Here is a 17,506-nt window from a genome sequence, read left to right on the forward strand (position 1 = left end):
TTAAATTTAACAGCTGACAGATATTCAACATAACTCATGTGTGAGAGTCTAACAGAAGGACGGACAAAACCAGTCAAACATCCACTGAGTTCTGCTCATGTTTATCACCATTTTCTAACTATAGCGAATAAACTGATAATGTTGAAGGAGTGTGAATAAGTGTAGGTTTGACTGTATAAAGAACGCTTTTGTGCTTGAGAACAGTATTAAAGAGAAGATAACTTTGAACGAACGTTCTATTAATGTTGTAAGAGCGTTTGTTCATGACGTTGAGAGAGCGTTCCCTGTTAGCTGGGTAACCCCAAACGAAACGAACTGATCCTTATTAACACGACCCACTGAGATATGAAGTAATTTATGAATGCAATAATACCGCTCTTTTATAGTGCTGTATTGCTTTTAAACATGATTTAAATGATATAAATTGTATATGTACGCAGATAAATGTCATGTGCCAGATTTATACTGTTCGGTATATATTTATGATGCTCGTTCCAGCACAAACGAAGAGCGATCCGTGCGTTTGACTCTTTCCTTCTTGCTGTTTATGATATAAGCTATGAAATTGTGAGTAGTATTTTTTTATTATTTTAAAACAAAGATTATAATCAGTAGATAAATCATCTTCATATCCATGTCTTTTCTACATCTAGACCGCGCTGATGAGAGAAATCTAATGCTTCGTCGATCCATTTTCTAAATGGAAGAGTAAACATTCATCCTGATTCTGAGGGTACTGAATATGAATCAAACACAATAATCGCATCGATATTGAAGTAAATCAGATCAGAACTGCTAGAATAATCATTTTTTACCACTAAACTCATGTTAATTTCATCAGAATTTCTGCTCCATTCCTCAGTTGGAGGCTGAGATCAGACGGAAAAACACCTGAACGCTAGTTAACTGCTGGTTTAGGCGTCTGAACGCTAGTGCTAGTTAACTGCTGGTTTAAGCGTCTGAACGCTAGCTAACTGGTGGTTTAGGCATCTGAACACTAGTTAACTGCTGGTTTAGGCGTCTGAACGCTAGACTGCTGGTTTAGGTATCTGAACACTAGTTAACTGCTGGTTTAAGCGTCTGAACGCTAGTTAACTGCTGGTTTAAGCGTCTGAACGCTAGTTAACTGCTGGTTTAGGCGTCTGAACGCTAGTTAACTGCTGGTTTAGGCGTCTGAACGCTGTTTAAGTGTCTGAACGCTAGTTAACTGCTGGTTTAGGCGTCTGAACGCTAGTGCTAGTTAACTGATGGTTTAGGTATCTGAACACTAGTTAACTGCTGGTTTAAGCGTCTGAACGCTAGTTAACTGCTAGTTTAGGCGTCTGAACACTAGTTAACTGCTGGTTTAAGTGTCTGAACGCTAGTTAACTGCTGGTTTAAGCGTCTGAACGCTAGCTAACTGGTGGTTTAGGCATCTGAACACTAGTTAACTGCTGGTTTAAGCGTCTGAACGCTAGTTAACTGCTGGTTTAGGCGTCTGAACACTAGTTAACTGCTGGTTTAGGCGTCTGAACGCTAGTTAACTGCTGGTTTAAGCGTCTGAACGCTAGTTAACTGCTGGTTTAAGCGTCTGAACGCTAGTTAACTGCTGGTTTAGGCGTCTGAACGCTAGTTAACTGCTGGTTTAAGCGTCTGAACGCTAGTTAACTGCTGGTTTAAGCGACTGAACACTAGTTAACTGCTGGTTTAAGCATCTGAACGCTAGTTAACTGCTGGTTTAGGCGTCTGAACGCTAGTTAACTGCTGGTTTAGGCGTCTGAACGCTAGTTAACTGCTGGTTTAGGCGTCTGAACGCTAGTTAACTGCTGGTTTAAGCATCTGAACACTAGTTAACTGCTGGTTTAGGCGTCTGAACGCTAGTTAACTGCTGGTTTAAGCATCTGAACACTAGTTAACTGCTGGTTTAAGCGTCTGAACGCTAGTTAACTGCAGTTAACTGCTGGTTTAAGCGTCTGAACGCTAGTTAACTGCTGGTTTAGGCGTCTGAACGCTAGTTAACTGCTGGTTTAGGCGTCTGAACGCTAGTTAACTGCTGGTTTAGGCGTCTGAACGCTAGTTAACTGCTGGTTTAGGCGTCTGAACGCTAGTTAACTGCTGTTTAGGCGTCTGAACGCTAGTTAACTGCTGGTTTAGGCGTCTGAACGCTAGTTAACTGCTGGTTTAAGCGTCTGAACGCTAGTTAACTGCTGGTTTAGTCGTCTGAACGCTAGTTAACTGCTGGTTTAGGCGTCTGAACGCTAGTTAACTGCTGGTTTAAGCGTCTGAACGCTAGTTAACTGCTGGTTTAGGCGTCTGAACGCTAGTTAACTGCTGGTTTAAGCGTCTGAACGCTAGTTAACTGCTGGTTTAAGCGACTGAACGCTAGTTAACTGCTGGTTTAAGCATCTGAACGCTAGTTAACTGCTGGTTTAGGCGTCTGAACGCTAGTTAACTGCTGGTTTAGGCGTCTGAACGCTAGTTAACTGCTGGTTTAGGCGTCTGAACGCTAGTTAACTGCTGGTTTAAGCATCTGAACACTAGTTAACTGCTGGTTTAGGCGTCTGAACGCTAGTTAACTGCTGGTTTAAGCATCTGAACACTAGTTAACTGCTGGTTTAAGCGTCTGAACGCTAGTTAACTGCTGGTTTAAGCGTCTGAACGCTAGTTAACTGCAGTTAACTGCTGGTTTAAGCGTCTGAACGCTAGTTAACTGCTGGTTTAGGCGTCTGAACGCTAGTTATCTGCTGGTTTAGGCGTCTGAACGCTAGTTAACTGCTGTTTAGGCGTCTGAACGCTAGTTAACTGCTGGTTTAGGCGTCTGAACGCTAGTTAACTGCTGGTTTAGGCGTCTGAACGCTAGTTAACTGCTGGTTTAGGCGTCTGGACGCTAGTTATCTGCTGGTTTAGGCGTCTGAACGCTAGTTATCTGCTGGTTTAGGTGTCTGAACGCTAGTTAACTGCTGGTTTAGGCGTCTGAACGCTAGTTAACTGCTGGTTTAGGCGTCTGAACGCTAGTTAACTGCTGGTTTAGGCGTCTGAACGCTAGTTAACTGCTGGTTTAGGCGTCTGAACGCTAGTTAACTGCTGGTTTAAGCGTCTGAACGCGTTAACTGCTGGTTTAAGCACTTGAACGCTAGTTAACTGCTGGTTTAAGTGGTTTAAGCGTCTGAACGCTAGTTAACTGCTGGTTTAGGCGTCTGAACGCTAGTTAACTGCTGGTTTAAGCGTCTGAACACTAGTTAACTGCTGGTTTAAGCACTTGAACGCTAGTTAACTGCGGGTTTAAGCGTCTGAACGCTAGTTAACTGCTGGTTTAAGCATCTGAACGCTAGTTAACTGCGGGTTTAAGCGTCTAAACGCTAGTTAACTGCTGGTTTAAGCGTCTGAACGCTAGTTAACGGCTGGTTTAAGCATCTGAACACTAGTGTTCGGTCTCAGCCTCCAACTCAAGTTTTTATAACAATATTTTGTCTACGTAACACAAACTTTCTGCTCAGATCAGACCTGTTTTACTCTCATTGAAGAATCTGAAAGCTTGCGTAAAGTGTGTGTGTGTGTGAGAGAGAGAGAGAGAGAGAGAGATTACCATTTTTCAATTAGCAGCTTTTCGAAGAATGTTTCGATTTTTAATTTCTCTGTTTTATATTTTTATAATAAAGATTGTGAAAATGGCTCTGTGACTCGATCTCGTCATTGTTGTTCTCGGAGGACTATAGTTAAAGTAGTTAAAGCGGTGACTCACCATCTGTGTGTGGTTGGGGAAGAAGGTTTGCTCATTGAGCGGGAACTTCTCTGGACCCAGACTCTGATAGAGCTTGATCATGTGAGAGAACTGCAGAAGGACGACACAAACACACATCAACACAAGCGGTTTTATGTTCCTGAGAGATTCATTATTATTAGGAACACAAAGTTTTTCTTCATCATCTTCCATCAAAACTCACTCCGCCTCTAAAACGACTTTGGTAACACTTTACTTGAAGCCTATAAAGTATTTTAGTAAGATTTTACAATAAGTTTCCATTAGTTAACGATTTATGCACTAACATTAACTAACAAATACAAATACATTTAATACAATATTCACCATTCTTTGTTTATGTTAGTAAATAAAAATACAACTGTTCATTCTTAGGCCATTTTAGCTTTTAAGTAATATTAACAGATACAACTTTTGATTTAAATATGTATTAGTAAAATTAACATTAACTTAGATTAATGAATGGTTTATTTCATGTTACCTAATGTAGAAAATATATTGATAATGTATGGTCTTTATAATAAATAGTCTTTGGGGAAAGAAATATTTTTTAATAATATTTCATATAAATTTAAATTGAGAACTTTAGCTGTGTAACACACTCTGGCTGTGTGACTGCTCTCTCGGTGTTAACGGATAGTAAACGGGAAACGCACCACCCAGGGTTTGCTGCAGAAGTTATAGATGGAGAAGAGCGAGTTGACGCTGGGAACGGCCCCGTAGTGCAGGCCGATCACGAGGCTCCGGAAGTCCTCGCCCGGGGTCATGCTGTAGGCGTGCTGGCGGACCAGCACAAAATCTGGCTTGAACGATCTGGAGAGAGAAGAACTAAATCAGGGACGCACAGAATCATTTAAAAGCATTTCATTTACGAGTATAAATGAGGATCACGTCTACTAAACTAGTTAACTGTTGTCTGAACGCTAGTTAACTGCTGGTTTAAGCATCTGAACGCTAATTAACTGTTGGTTTAGGTATCTGAACGCTAGTTAACTGCTGGTTTAGGCGTCTGAACGCTAGTTAACTGCTGGTTTAAGCGTCTGAACGCTAGTTGACTGCTGGTTTAGGTATCTGAACGCTATTAGGTATCTGAACGCTAGTTAACTGCTGGTTTAAGCGTCTGAACGCTAGTTAACTGCTGGTTTAAGCGTCTGAACACTAGTTAACTGCTGGTTTAGGCGTCTGAACGCTAGTTAACTGCTGGTTTAAGCGTCTGAACACTAGTTAACTGCTGGTTTAGGCGTCTGAACGCTAGTTAACTGCTGGTTTAAGCATCTGAACGCTAATTAACTGTTGGTTTAGGTATCTGAACGCTAGTTAACTGCTGGTTTAGGTATCTGAACGCTAGTTAACTGCTGGTTTAGGCGTCTGAACGCTAGTTAACTGCTGGTTTAAGCGTCTGAACGCTAGTTAACTGCTGGTTTAAGCGTCTGAACACTAGTTAACTGCTGGTTTAAGCGTCTGAACACTAGTTAACTGCTGGTTTAGGTATCTGAACGCTATTAGGTATCTGAACGCTAGTTAACTGCTGGTTTAAGCGTCTGAACGCTAGTTAACTGCTGGTTTAAGCGTCTGAACACTAGTTAACTGCTGGTTTAGGCGTCTGAACGCTAGTTAACTGCTGGTTTAAGCGTCTGAACACTAGTTAACTGCTGGTTTAGGCGTCTGATCGCTAGTTAACTGCTGGTTTAAGCGTCTGAACGCCAGTTAACTGCTGGTTTAGGTATCTGAACGCTAGTTAACTGCTGGTTTAGGTATCTGAACGCTAGTTAACTGCTGGTTTAAGCGTCTGAACGCTAGTTAACTGCTGGTTTAAGCGTCTGAACGCTAGTTAACTGCTGGTTTAGGCGTCTGAACGCTAGTTAACTGCTGGTTTAAGCGTCTGAACACTAGTTAACTGCTGGTTTAGGCGTCTGAACGCTAGTTAACTGCTGGTTTAAGCGTCTGAACGCCAGTTAACTGCTGGTTTAGGTATCTGAACGCTAGTTAACTGCTGGTTTAGGTATCTGAACGCTAGTTAACTGCTGGTTTAAGCGTCTGAACGCCAGTTAACTGCTGGTTTAGGTATCTGAACGCTAGTTAACTGCTGGTTTAGGTATCTGAACGCTAGTTAACTGCTGGTTTAAGCATCTGAGCGCTAGTTAACTGCTGGTTTAAGCGTCTGAACGCTAGTTAACTGCTGGTTTAAGCGTCTGAACGCTAGTTAACTGCTGGTTTAAGCGTCTGAACGCTAGTTAACTGCTGGTTTAAGCGTCTGAACGCTAGTTAACTGCTGGTTTAAGCGTCTGAACGCCAGTTAACTGCTGGTTTAGGTATCTGAACGCTAGTTAACTGCTGGTTTAGGTATCTGAACGCTAGTTAACTGCTGGTTTAAGCGTCTGAACGCTAGTTAACTGTAGGTTTAAGCGTCTGAACGCTAGTTAACTGCTGGTTTAGGCGTCTGAACGCTAGTTAACTGCTGGTTTAAGCGTCTGAACGCTAGTTAACTGCTGGTTTAAGCATCTGAACACTAGTTAACTGCTGGTTTAAGCGTCTGAACGCTAGTTAACTGCTGGTTTAAGCATCTGAACGCTAGTTAAAGCACCTGAACGCTATTTAACTGCTGGTTTAACAGCGCCGTCATTATTACTGTTATCCCTTGTGCTGAAAAACCTACTTTGGTGTTCCGGGTCAAAAGTGACCCGCCTTTTAAATTGCTTACAAATCTCTCATTATGCTAAACTATCACAACATTTTGGATTCAATCTTTTTTGAAAGTATCTAGAAATAGAAAGAGCAGATGATGATTACAGACTGAACAGAAGCACTTAAAAGCGCCTGTGTGTTCGAGGAACGCAGAAGAATGTGCAGCAAATGATCCGATTGAGACGGACCGCAGCAGCTGCACCATCATATCTGTCACTGCGCGGACATGTGCTGAGAAACACACAGATAAACGCACAAAAACACCATTATGAAGATCCACGTCAGAGACTCAGAATCCAAACATCTACATTCAGTCTGACCAGTGTGTTTATCATCACCCATTTTCTCCAGTCATTGAAATAGTTTTTTTTTAAATGCAATTTTTTTAAAACAAGATACATTTACTTATCATACTCAGATTTGCAAAGATTGTCTCATTGATACGTGTGTGTTTTGTCTTGCTGTACTGATTTTTTCACCTGTTTAAATGCAAACAAGTTAAAACAAGTGAATAATCTGCCAGTGCAGAAAGACAAAACACAGATATTAAACACACAATCTTTGAAAACAAGTCTTGATATCGTATCGTCCTTATTCCAAGGATACTTTACCTTGAAATCAAGACAAAAACACTTATAAAGAACAGGAATTGTGTTTTTGCATGGCAGCATCTCAGAAATGTGAGCAGAAAATGAGCTGCTTTCAGTGTGTAAAATTGTTTTGCTTTTGTTCACTATCCCTCAGAAATTAATACTTTAATTCATCAAGGACGCGTTCAATTGATCCAAAGCGACAGTAAAGACATTTATAATGTTACAGAAGATTCTATTTCAGATAAATGCTGTTCTTTTGAACTTTATATTCATCAAAGAATCCTGAGAAATAAAAATTTTCATCCTATATTCTTTTTTTTTTTCATATCTAATAGATCCCGCTCTCAAAAACATGAAAAACAGGATTTTCTCCTTAATTTTCTTGAACTTTCTATTCAGTATCAGTTTCCACAAAAAACTTAACTGTTTTCAACACTGATAATAATCATAACTGTGTCTTGAGCATCAGATCCTCATATTAGAGTGATTTCTGAAGGATCATGTGACACTGAAGACTGGAGTAATGATGCTGGAAATTCAGTTTTGATCACAGGAATAAATTACACTTTACTGTATATTCACATAGAAAACAGATGATTTACATTAGAACAATATTTCACTGTGTTTACTGTATTTTTGATCAAATAACTGCAGCTGGCCCGACTTTTGACTGAGAGACTGAATTACACCACAACTACTAATAGTGGCTTTTATTAAACTAGTATAAGATGTCTGGTTAAGTGAGGCAGGTATAAATAATCACACTGACTCCAAGTGTTTGGCAGATGATGGACATCTGTGTGTGTGTGTGTGTGTGTGAGGAACTACAGACTGTAGTATGTGTTTTCATCAAGAGGTTTATTAATACTACGTCTCAAATCACACCAGCGGTTTATTGTTCTTCAGTGGGACACAGAGAGCCAGTGTGAGACTTTAATCACAACAGATATTACAGCAGTCGCACACTTCCAGCCAAACGCTCCGCATCGGTGAGATTGTTAATGTTTTTAAAAGAAGTCTCTTCTGCTCACCAAGGCTGCATTTACTTGATTAAAAATACAAAAAAAATCAGTAATATTGTGAAATATTACTCCAGTGTAAATCAGCTGTTTTCTATGTGAATATACAGTAAAGTGTAATTTATTCCTGTGATCAAAGCTGAATTTCCAGCATCATTACTCCAGTCTTCAGTGTCACATGATCCTTCAGAAATCACTCTAATATGAGGATCTGATGCTCAAGACACAGTTATGATTATTATCAGTGTTGAAAACAGTTATTTACACTTTTATTTCAGGATTCTTTGATGAATAGAAAGTTCTAGTTTTATTTTTTGGGGGAAATAAATAAAATAAATCAATACTTTTATTCATCAAGGATGAATTAAATTGATCAAAAGCGACAGTAAAGACATTTATAATGTTACACAAGATTTTATTTTAGATAAATGCTGTTCTTTTGGACTTTATATTCATCAAAGAATCCTGAAATAAAAGTGTAAATAACAGTTTTCAACACTGATAATAATCATAAAAGTTTGCATGATTAATGATGCTAAAAATTCAGCTTTGATCACAGGAATAAATTACATTTTAAAATATATAAAAATAGAAAATTAAAATAAACTCTAGAATATTTAACAATATTAATGGTTTTTTTGTGTGTGTTTTTTTTTGTATTTTTAATCTAATAAATGCAGCCTTGGTGAGCAGAAGAGACTTCTTTTTAAAACATTAAAAATCTTACAACATTAAACAAACATTAAAAGCAGCTTTTGACTGGCAGAGTGTTATATACGAGGAGACTTCATACCTGACGACTTTGGTTCCTCCTCGGTTGACCTGCATGTCCACCGTACAGCCCGAGTTCACGTACGACGCCAGATTGAGCTCAGAAAACTCGGCCTGAAACACACACCACAGGCTTATCAGAGTCAAACGCATCAAATATGACAAAACTTGCACCTAATCTGAGTTGGTCACTCATTAAAATCAAGAAACGCCTATCAGTGAGGCACAGAGTCACACTGAGCCGAAGAAACGGAGAAGAAAACATAAAATAATGAGTGTTTTCAAACAGGTTTCCATTGGTCAGTCAGATTGCCCCGCCCCCAAACTCAGGCTATTGATCGGCTGTTCCAGCGGTTTAATCACAACTATAAATCAGCTTTTTGAAGGCACAGAATCACAGATATGAGATTTCAATATTTTGATGCCGTAAACCAGCGTCACACATTAACTTAACTATTAAGAGCCAAAAAATTTTTATATTTATATTTTTACACCATATAAAACAGCAAAATAAAACAGCCATTCGTGGCAAACAGTTAGTTATAAAGGTAACATCAAATAGAAGCTCCAAAATTTGGGATTGGTTTCGATCAAAAATACAGAATAAAACAGTGAAATATTATTATAATGTAAAACAGCTGTTTTCTATGTGAATATAGTAAAGTGTAATTTATTTATTTTTTAGGATTCTTTGATTAATTAAAAGTTCAAAAGAACAGCATTTATTTGAAACAGAATCTTTTGTAACATTATAAATGATCCATTTGATTCATTTACAGTTTTTTTTTTTTTTTTTTTTTACAACCCTGAATGATAAGAAACGCTTTAAGTCGCGCTATACGCTTTCCTATTCAAGGACGTGGACGTCGACACACACACACACACACACACACACACACACACTCACTCACTCACTCACACTCACACACACGCACACACACGAAGGTCAAACAGCAGTTAGAGGACACACACATAAGTCACTCCTATTGGTCGGCTGGCATGAAGGCACTCGATTGGCCGAGAGCACGGGAGGCGTGCCAGACTGGGTTGCCATGGTTACGGTCTCGCATTCAGGCTTCTCTTGCTGGGAGAGAAAAACAGGAGAAAGTCCAAGAGACAAACGCTAGATCTGCGCCCATCCAAACACACACTCGTTAACTCTAATGAAGAGTGTATTAGTGCGAACTGATGCTTGAAATGGTCGAACTGGAGAAGAATTAAGTGAACTGCCACACAGGTGATGCATTCTGGGAAATGAAGTATTTTCATCCTATATTCTTTTTTTTTTTCATATCTAATAGATCCCGCTCTCAAAAACATGAAAAACAGGATTTTCTCCTTAATTTTCTTGAACTTTCTATTCAGTATCAGTTTCCACAAAAAACTTAACTGTTTTCAACACTGATAATAATCATAACTGTGTCTTGAGCATCAGATCCTCATATTAGAGTGATTTCTGAAGGATCATGTGACACTGAAGACTGGAGTAATGATGCTGAAAATTCAGCTTTGATCACAGGAATAAATTACACTTTACTGTATATTCACATTAAAAACAGATGATTTACATCATAATAATATTTCACTGTTTTTACTGTATTTTTGATCAAATAAATGCAGCCTTTGTGAGCAGAAGAGACTCACTCTTTCAGAAACACATTATAAAAAAGTCACACACACACACACACACACACACAGTCCACAGTGCTTTCCAAGTCTGCGCTGGCGTCATGATCCATCTGGAATCCTAGCAGGTATTTTTGGAGCCGAAGCTAATGGGTGTCATTAGGGTGAAGAATGCAAGGTGCCTTTCACCCGATCACATGACCAGAGCTCACACACACACACACACACACACACACACACACACACACACACACACACAGGACAAAATAATCTCAACATCATCATAATATCTGTACAAACAGAGTGGTGAAATGAGACGTAATCAGCTCAGAAAAACAGCCAAATAAACAAGTTATTTTAGTTTCTATGTCAAGTAGTGAAAATGTTTCGTATGGATTGAGTTTTAGTTATACGATAATACTATTCAATACTAAAAAAAATTAGTTTTACGATAAATACTCTACTCTGAAGTCATGAAGAAGGTGAATAATGTTTGAACTGAGCGTCAGAAGGGACACGAGGACAAGCATCTGGAGCGTCAGACGGGATCCAGATGTGCCGAGACGCTGGAGAACATCAGGAGAACATCACAGGCCTGAGGAGCACAAAGCCTCTGTTGTGGGTCTGGCGGGTCTGTGGAGTGTGTTATTAAGGGCAGCAGATAAACCTCCGCCTGCAGAACAAGCCTTATCCGGAGATAAACTCGCCTGAACCCGAGCTCTGTTTACATCTAAAGCTGAACCGATAACGCCCCTTTTTGCAAGATGTAGAATAAGTCTCTGATGTCCCCAGAGTGTTTAGTGAAGGTCTAGCTGAAAATATCATTTGTTATAGCATGTTAAAATTGCCACTTTTTGAGGGTGATCAAAAACACGCCGTTTTTCTGTGTGTGTCTTTAAATGCAAATGAGCTGCTGCTCCCCGCCCCCTTTCAGGAAGAGGGCGGGGCTTCAAGAGCTCGTGCAACAGACAAACTGAAATGTCAGCGGTCGGAATTACAAAGTCCACTAACAGCAGATGGAGATTATGAATCGGCAATCTACTGATATTCCTGTGCTTCCCCGATGTGAAATGTGGAGTTCGAGTCGAATTTGAAACACTGAATTTGTGGAAGCGATTTTGTAAAACGAAAATAAAATGGACCGAAAATTGCCGGTTAAATATTATAGGTTGTATTTTTTTAAACGGAATGAACATTTTGAAAGTGAAATCTGAAAGTTAAAAAAATGGATTATTGAATTTTTAATAATGAAAATGTGTGCGAAATGTTTTGAATTATTGAAATATTCATAACTTAAATATACAACCATGTTGAATTTCAGCCCATTAAAACGCAAGCAATTCAACAAGCTTTTTTGTTTCAAAAACATTTGCCATTATTTTACTTCCATAGTGTGTGTGTGTACAGCTCACTCAGGGCGGGGCTATGCTAATACAGCAGTGTCAGTCAACAGTTGTGGGCGGGGCTTGTGCAGAAGTGACATCACAGACACTGCTTATGATTTATGGGGATTTTTAAAAAGCCCTTGGTGGATTTTTATCATTATAGGGTGGTTGTGTACACACACTGCTAACACACATGTATGCTCAAACACCACGTAACAGTGAATTTTGCATAATATGTGCCCATTAAATGAGTGTGTCTCAGCGTTCGGGAACACACTCGTGTGAGACACTTCTGGAAGGAATTAAACAGATCATTCTGATCACAGACTCTGATTACGTCAATATGATGAAATGTAAATACGGTGTTTTCAGAGGCCTTCTGGCTCTGTGGCCGCCGGGATCGTGTGTGTGAGATGCAGGGTGTGTGTTTGTGAAGCACAGCGACGGCTCACAGATGTGCGGGACAGATGTTATCGCAGGTCTAGACGCCACGTGAACATCTGGATCACTGACTCGGCTCTCGGTTTCTCACCTGCTCCACACGGATCTCGCACTCTCCGTTCAGCTTCCTTCCCCTGAAGTACTTGGCCCTGTAAAACATGGATAATGTGACAGTAAACACTCAAACACCGGATAATCTCGAGCCGATCTGCTCAGTGTCATACAGTCTGTTACCAGTGTTGGGGAAGTTACTTTTAAAAAGTAGTGTAGTGTACTTTTTAAAAAAAAGTAATCCGCTACTTTACTTAGTTACCCCATATAGAAAGTAACTTTTTATGTTACTCGTTACTATTATGTTGCTTGACTTTGGGCAGAACCCAATATCTGTTCCTAAATGTGTAGGCCTACATAAAGTTCTACTATGCATAATGCCATATATAATGTCATAAATGCATAATGCATAATTTTTTTATCAACCAATTGCCTGGAGTTAATAAATAAGAAGCAAATATAGCAGACAATATAATCATGACATGGAGGCGCCGGCGCGGTCACTTGTTGCGCGTGAACTGGAGCATCTCGTCATAAACTAACCGAAACTCAGCGAATGCCTCACAGACATGAGAAATATATCTATATATAGAAAGCTTGAAATGTCTTTAAACAAACAATTCAAAACTAAAAGAATTCAGGCTACTCGTTCAACTTCAGTGACTTTGACCTTGGAGGACAGAAAACACTGGAGCATTAGAGTTAATCCTCATAGAGTTCTTATTATTTATAATATTATTATATTTATAAAAGATTATTTATTGATGTTATTATTATTTATTATAAATTATAGTGTCATAAAGTAATATTTGTATTATTTATTATATTCTATTAATAAATTACAGTTTATTTAATTATTATTTTATATGTATATTTATTATTATATAAATTATTTTATTTGTTCATTTTGTAATTATTATTATTATTAATTTAATTTGTAAGTTATTATTTATTGATGTTATTATAATTTAATATTTATTATTAATTAAGTCATTATTTTAATATTATCTTTATAATTTATTTATTTATTATTTTATATTTATTATTTACTGTTATAAGTGTCACTCCCCTTTTTTTGAATATACATGAAAATGCACATTTCGAACTTAAATGGTTGTAATTCAAGAATGCTTTGGAATATAGATGTAAGATTGGTCTTGTTTTAAAGAAGACATTTGGCAGATTTTTGTAGAAGTGAAATAAATTAAGAAAGTGAAACAGAAAAAAAGTTATAGAAGTTTGAGTTTATGAAAATGTACAATGTAAAAAATGTAATTATTCATATTTTATATAAAATATATATTTTCAAAACATGGGCGACTCTAAAACTGCAAAAAAATCAAAGCCAAAAATCTGAACAAGTTGTGTTTCAAATTTTAGGTTGATATCTCAAAAAATGAGCTTTCAGTAAGATTTTGTTTGGGCGCAGTACCAAACTTTTTCACTAGATGACAACCAGACTCCATTACTGCCCATATAAGGGCGCCTCCATTTCCAAATGTGTTTTGAGTGATGTGAACCATTATTTCCACAATTTTCATACAATTTATGAAGTAGACATCCTATTCAGAAGTAATATGAGAAGTTTGGCAGATTTTGAGAAGATTTCAACCTTTAAGAAACATAAAAAAACACGCATGTGCGTTTTAGCTTCCTGCCACATCATATAATTTTTTTCTTTATATTTAAAAAAAATTCAGACCTTTTTTTTTAAATAATTGAATGGATGCTATCTTTTGAACTCTTGGCATGAAAACAAACTGAGGTTTCTACCCTTCTTTCATGATTTTTCATGTTCATCACTATTTCAAAATAAAGGTCTAATCACGCCTTAGGAGTATGAAAATATTCTTGTTGCAAATTGATAAATTACGGCTCCTCTGTAATTTATTTATCAGCAATCACCAAATATGGAAACTAGAGATTGTAAGCTTTCAAATGATATATAGTTTGTCAAGATTAGTTTAGGTTTAGTATAGGATATTGCTGTTTTAAAAATGTAAAGGATTTGGGCCCACCAGTGGGCCTGTGACACTTAAGGGGTTAAATTATTTTATTTTGTTATTATTATTATTGTATTTTATTGATAAATATGTTTTAATTTATTTTATTTTATTAGATTTTATTCATTTCCATGACTTTTTTAGTTTACATTATTAATTTCCATGACTTTTCAGATTGTATTATTAATTTAATTAATTTAAAGTATTTTTGTTATTTTGTTATAATATTATTATTCATTATATTCAATTTTGCTATTATTTATTTTAGTACAATTTTATTATGTATTTTTGTTATAATATTCATTACATTTAATTGATAAATATTATTTATTTTATTATTGTTTATTATTATTAATAATATTATTATAAATTCTTTATTCTACTTACATTTTCGTTATCTATATTATTCCTTATATTTTATTTATTATACACATATTTTGCTATTATTATTTATTTATCGACTATTTATTAGTATCAATCTTAGACTCTCTGACATGGAAACAGCAGAGGTAGAAACTCAGAGGGATTCTGCGAGAGAGAGAGAGAGAGAGAGAGAGAGAGAGAGAGAGAGAGAGAGAGAGAGAGAGAGAGAGAGAGAGAGAGAGAGTGAGAGTTAATTTGCTATAATTTATTTTAGTATAATTTTATTATGTATTTTTGTTATAATATTATTCATTAAATTCAATGTAGAGACAGGCGCTGTGACAGAAGCTGTGTTTGTGTCCTCACTCCGATCATCAGCGCTGGGAACGAGTCCGAGTCTCCCAGACTCTCTCTGACTGCACTCAGGAATGCCCACACACACACACACACACACACACACACACACACACACACACACACACACACACACTCTCACACACACACAGATCTTCATAAGAGCGTCGGCCGAGACGATGAGTTTCCCAGACATCAACGTCTGATCAGTGTATCTCTATATGACGCGCCTCACATTAACTCACAGGCCGGCTTTCATGAAGAGTAGTGTGTTAATGTGTGTGCGTGTGTGTGTGTGTGTGTGTGTGTGTTGATGTGTGTTTCTCTAGCGCCACCTGCTGGTCTGTGATGGACTCTCACTCCCTCTAGTGGTGAAACACAGGTCGTGCTTCAGCTTCTGTTGCTCACACAGAACCACTTTGCAAAAATAGATTCTATTCAATTCTAATCAAATTCATTTTAATCTAAGTTTAAATCTAAGTTTCATATTTAATTTCTTCAGGGTTCAATAATGTATTTATATGACTTTTCCACTTGTTTGTTATTATGGAATATTTTTTTTATTTTTTTTATATATATTATGGAATTTCTTTTGGCAGTTTCAACTCAATAAAACATTTCAGAGCTCGGCATAACTAGAAAAAAATTAGATTTTATTTTTTAATTTGCATGATTTTTTCAGATTTTATTCATTTATCTATGATTTTTAAAATTGTATTAATTTCCATGATTTATTTTTTCATTTTATTAATTTCCATGATTTTTGTAATTTTATTAATTTCCATGATTTCTTTTTAAAATTTTATTCATTTCCATGACTTTTTCAGATTTTATTGATATCCATGATATTTCTTTTAATTTGATTAATTTCCATGATTTTTTTATTTTATTAATTTCCATGATTTCTTTTTTAAATGTTATTCATTTCCATGACTTTTTCAGATTTTATTAATATCCATGATTTCTTTTTTAAATGTTTATTAATTTCCATGATTTTTTAAATTTTATTCATTTTCATAATTTTTTCTGATTTTATTAATATCCATGATTTCTTTTTTAAATTTTATTCATTTCCGTGATTTTTTTTAAATTGTATTTATTTCCATGATTTATTTTTTAATTTTATTAATTTCTATGATTTTTGTAATTTTATTAATTTCCATGATTTCTTTTTTAAATTTTATTCATTTCCATGACTTTTTCAGATTTTATTAATATCCATGATTTCTTTTTTAAATTTTTATTAATTTCCATGAATTTTTTAATTTTATTCATTTCCATGATTTCTTTTTTAAATTTTATTCATTTTCATGATTTTTTCTGATTTTATTAATATCCATGATTTCTTTTTTACATTTTATTCATTTCCATGATTTTTATTTTATTTTATTAATTTCCATGATTTCTTTTTTTAAATTTTATTAATTTCCATGATTTTTAAAATTTTATTAAATTCCATGATTTCTTTTTTAAATTTTATAAATTTCCATGTTTTTATTTTATTTTATTAATTTCCATGATTTTTTTTATTTTATTAATTTCCATGATTTTTTTAAATTGTATTAATTTCCATGACTTTTTCAGATTTTATTATTATCCATGATTTTTTTATTTCTGACTGAGTCTCTCACCAGTCAGTGTGCGGGTCGTCGATGACCAGCAGGACTCTGGGTTTGCGTACGCTAGGCTTAGCAGGAGCGGCGGCGGCTTTAGCCTGAACAGCGCTAGCGATCTGAGCCGTCTTCACCACGCTGGAGAAGGAGCTGAGGAACCCCGGGGTCGCTGGGGTCGCCGGGGTCGCCGGGGTCGCTGGGGTCGCCGGGGTCGCCGGGGTCAGAGGTCGCCGCTCAGTGGCCGGGGACGCGGGAGAGCTGCTGGAGCTGCTGGATCTCTCCGTCATGTAGCCGTTGGGCAGGTTAGCCACGAAGCTGCTGTCCGACAGACGCCTGCGCAGGTAATTCATGCTGAGGCTGCTGGGTAATCTGAGAAACACACACACACAGATCATTAAACACGAGTCATTAGATTAACGAGAACACACACGACTTCACTGATCACAGTCTAAAACTGAACTCAATCCTTTTCACACACTCGGATTCTGTCAATTTTATTACGAAATTCAAACAATAGCGTTTGGGCGCTTGTGAACGTGACAGATCGCCGTAGCATCTCTTACTCCTCACGACTAGTTCATATTTAATAAACACCAATAAACAATATGTCGAAAGATACAGTACAACTTACCGAAATGTATATTCCTCATACATAATATCATTAATCAGTGTTTTATAGAGTTCAGTAGAACCGCTGGAGAACGATATCACACATACGGTACACCTCACACCTCACACCTCAGGAAACTATATACTGTATATTAGAGCCCGGCCGATATATCGGCGCGCCGATATTATCGGCCGATATTAGGCATTTTCCTAACTATCGGTATCGGCATTTATAATGGCCGATAAATGAATAT

The 17,506-nt window shown here is 36.9% G+C and overlaps 1 protein-coding gene across 1 annotated transcript in view; it reads right to left on the reverse strand.

The window, feature by feature from the left end:
- The window catches only part of syn3 (synapsin III), a 78,090-nt gene extending 61,030 nt beyond the window's left edge, over nt 1–17,060 (reverse strand). The window contains exons 1-5 of the mRNA XM_056242710.1: nt 16,662–17,060; nt 12,351–12,408; nt 8,830–8,921; nt 4,396–4,552; nt 3,722–3,811 (exon numbers count right to left, since the gene is read on the reverse strand). Of these exons, the coding sequence (XP_056098685.1) occupies nt 3,722–3,811; nt 4,396–4,552; nt 8,830–8,921; nt 12,351–12,408; nt 16,662–17,038 (774 nt within the window). The 5' untranslated portion in view covers nt 17,039–17,060. The remainder of the gene's footprint in view (nt 1–3,721; nt 3,812–4,395; nt 4,553–8,829; nt 8,922–12,350; nt 12,409–16,661) is intronic.
- Nucleotides 17,061–17,506: the final 446 nt, after the last annotated feature.

This window comes from Rhinichthys klamathensis, unplaced genomic scaffold (assembly GCF_029890125.1).
Source record: "Rhinichthys klamathensis goyatoka isolate OS25496 unplaced genomic scaffold, OSU_Roscu_1.1 h1tg000747l_1, whole genome shotgun sequence".
Taxonomy (NCBI): Eukaryota; Metazoa; Chordata; class Actinopteri; order Cypriniformes; family Leuciscidae; genus Rhinichthys; species Rhinichthys klamathensis.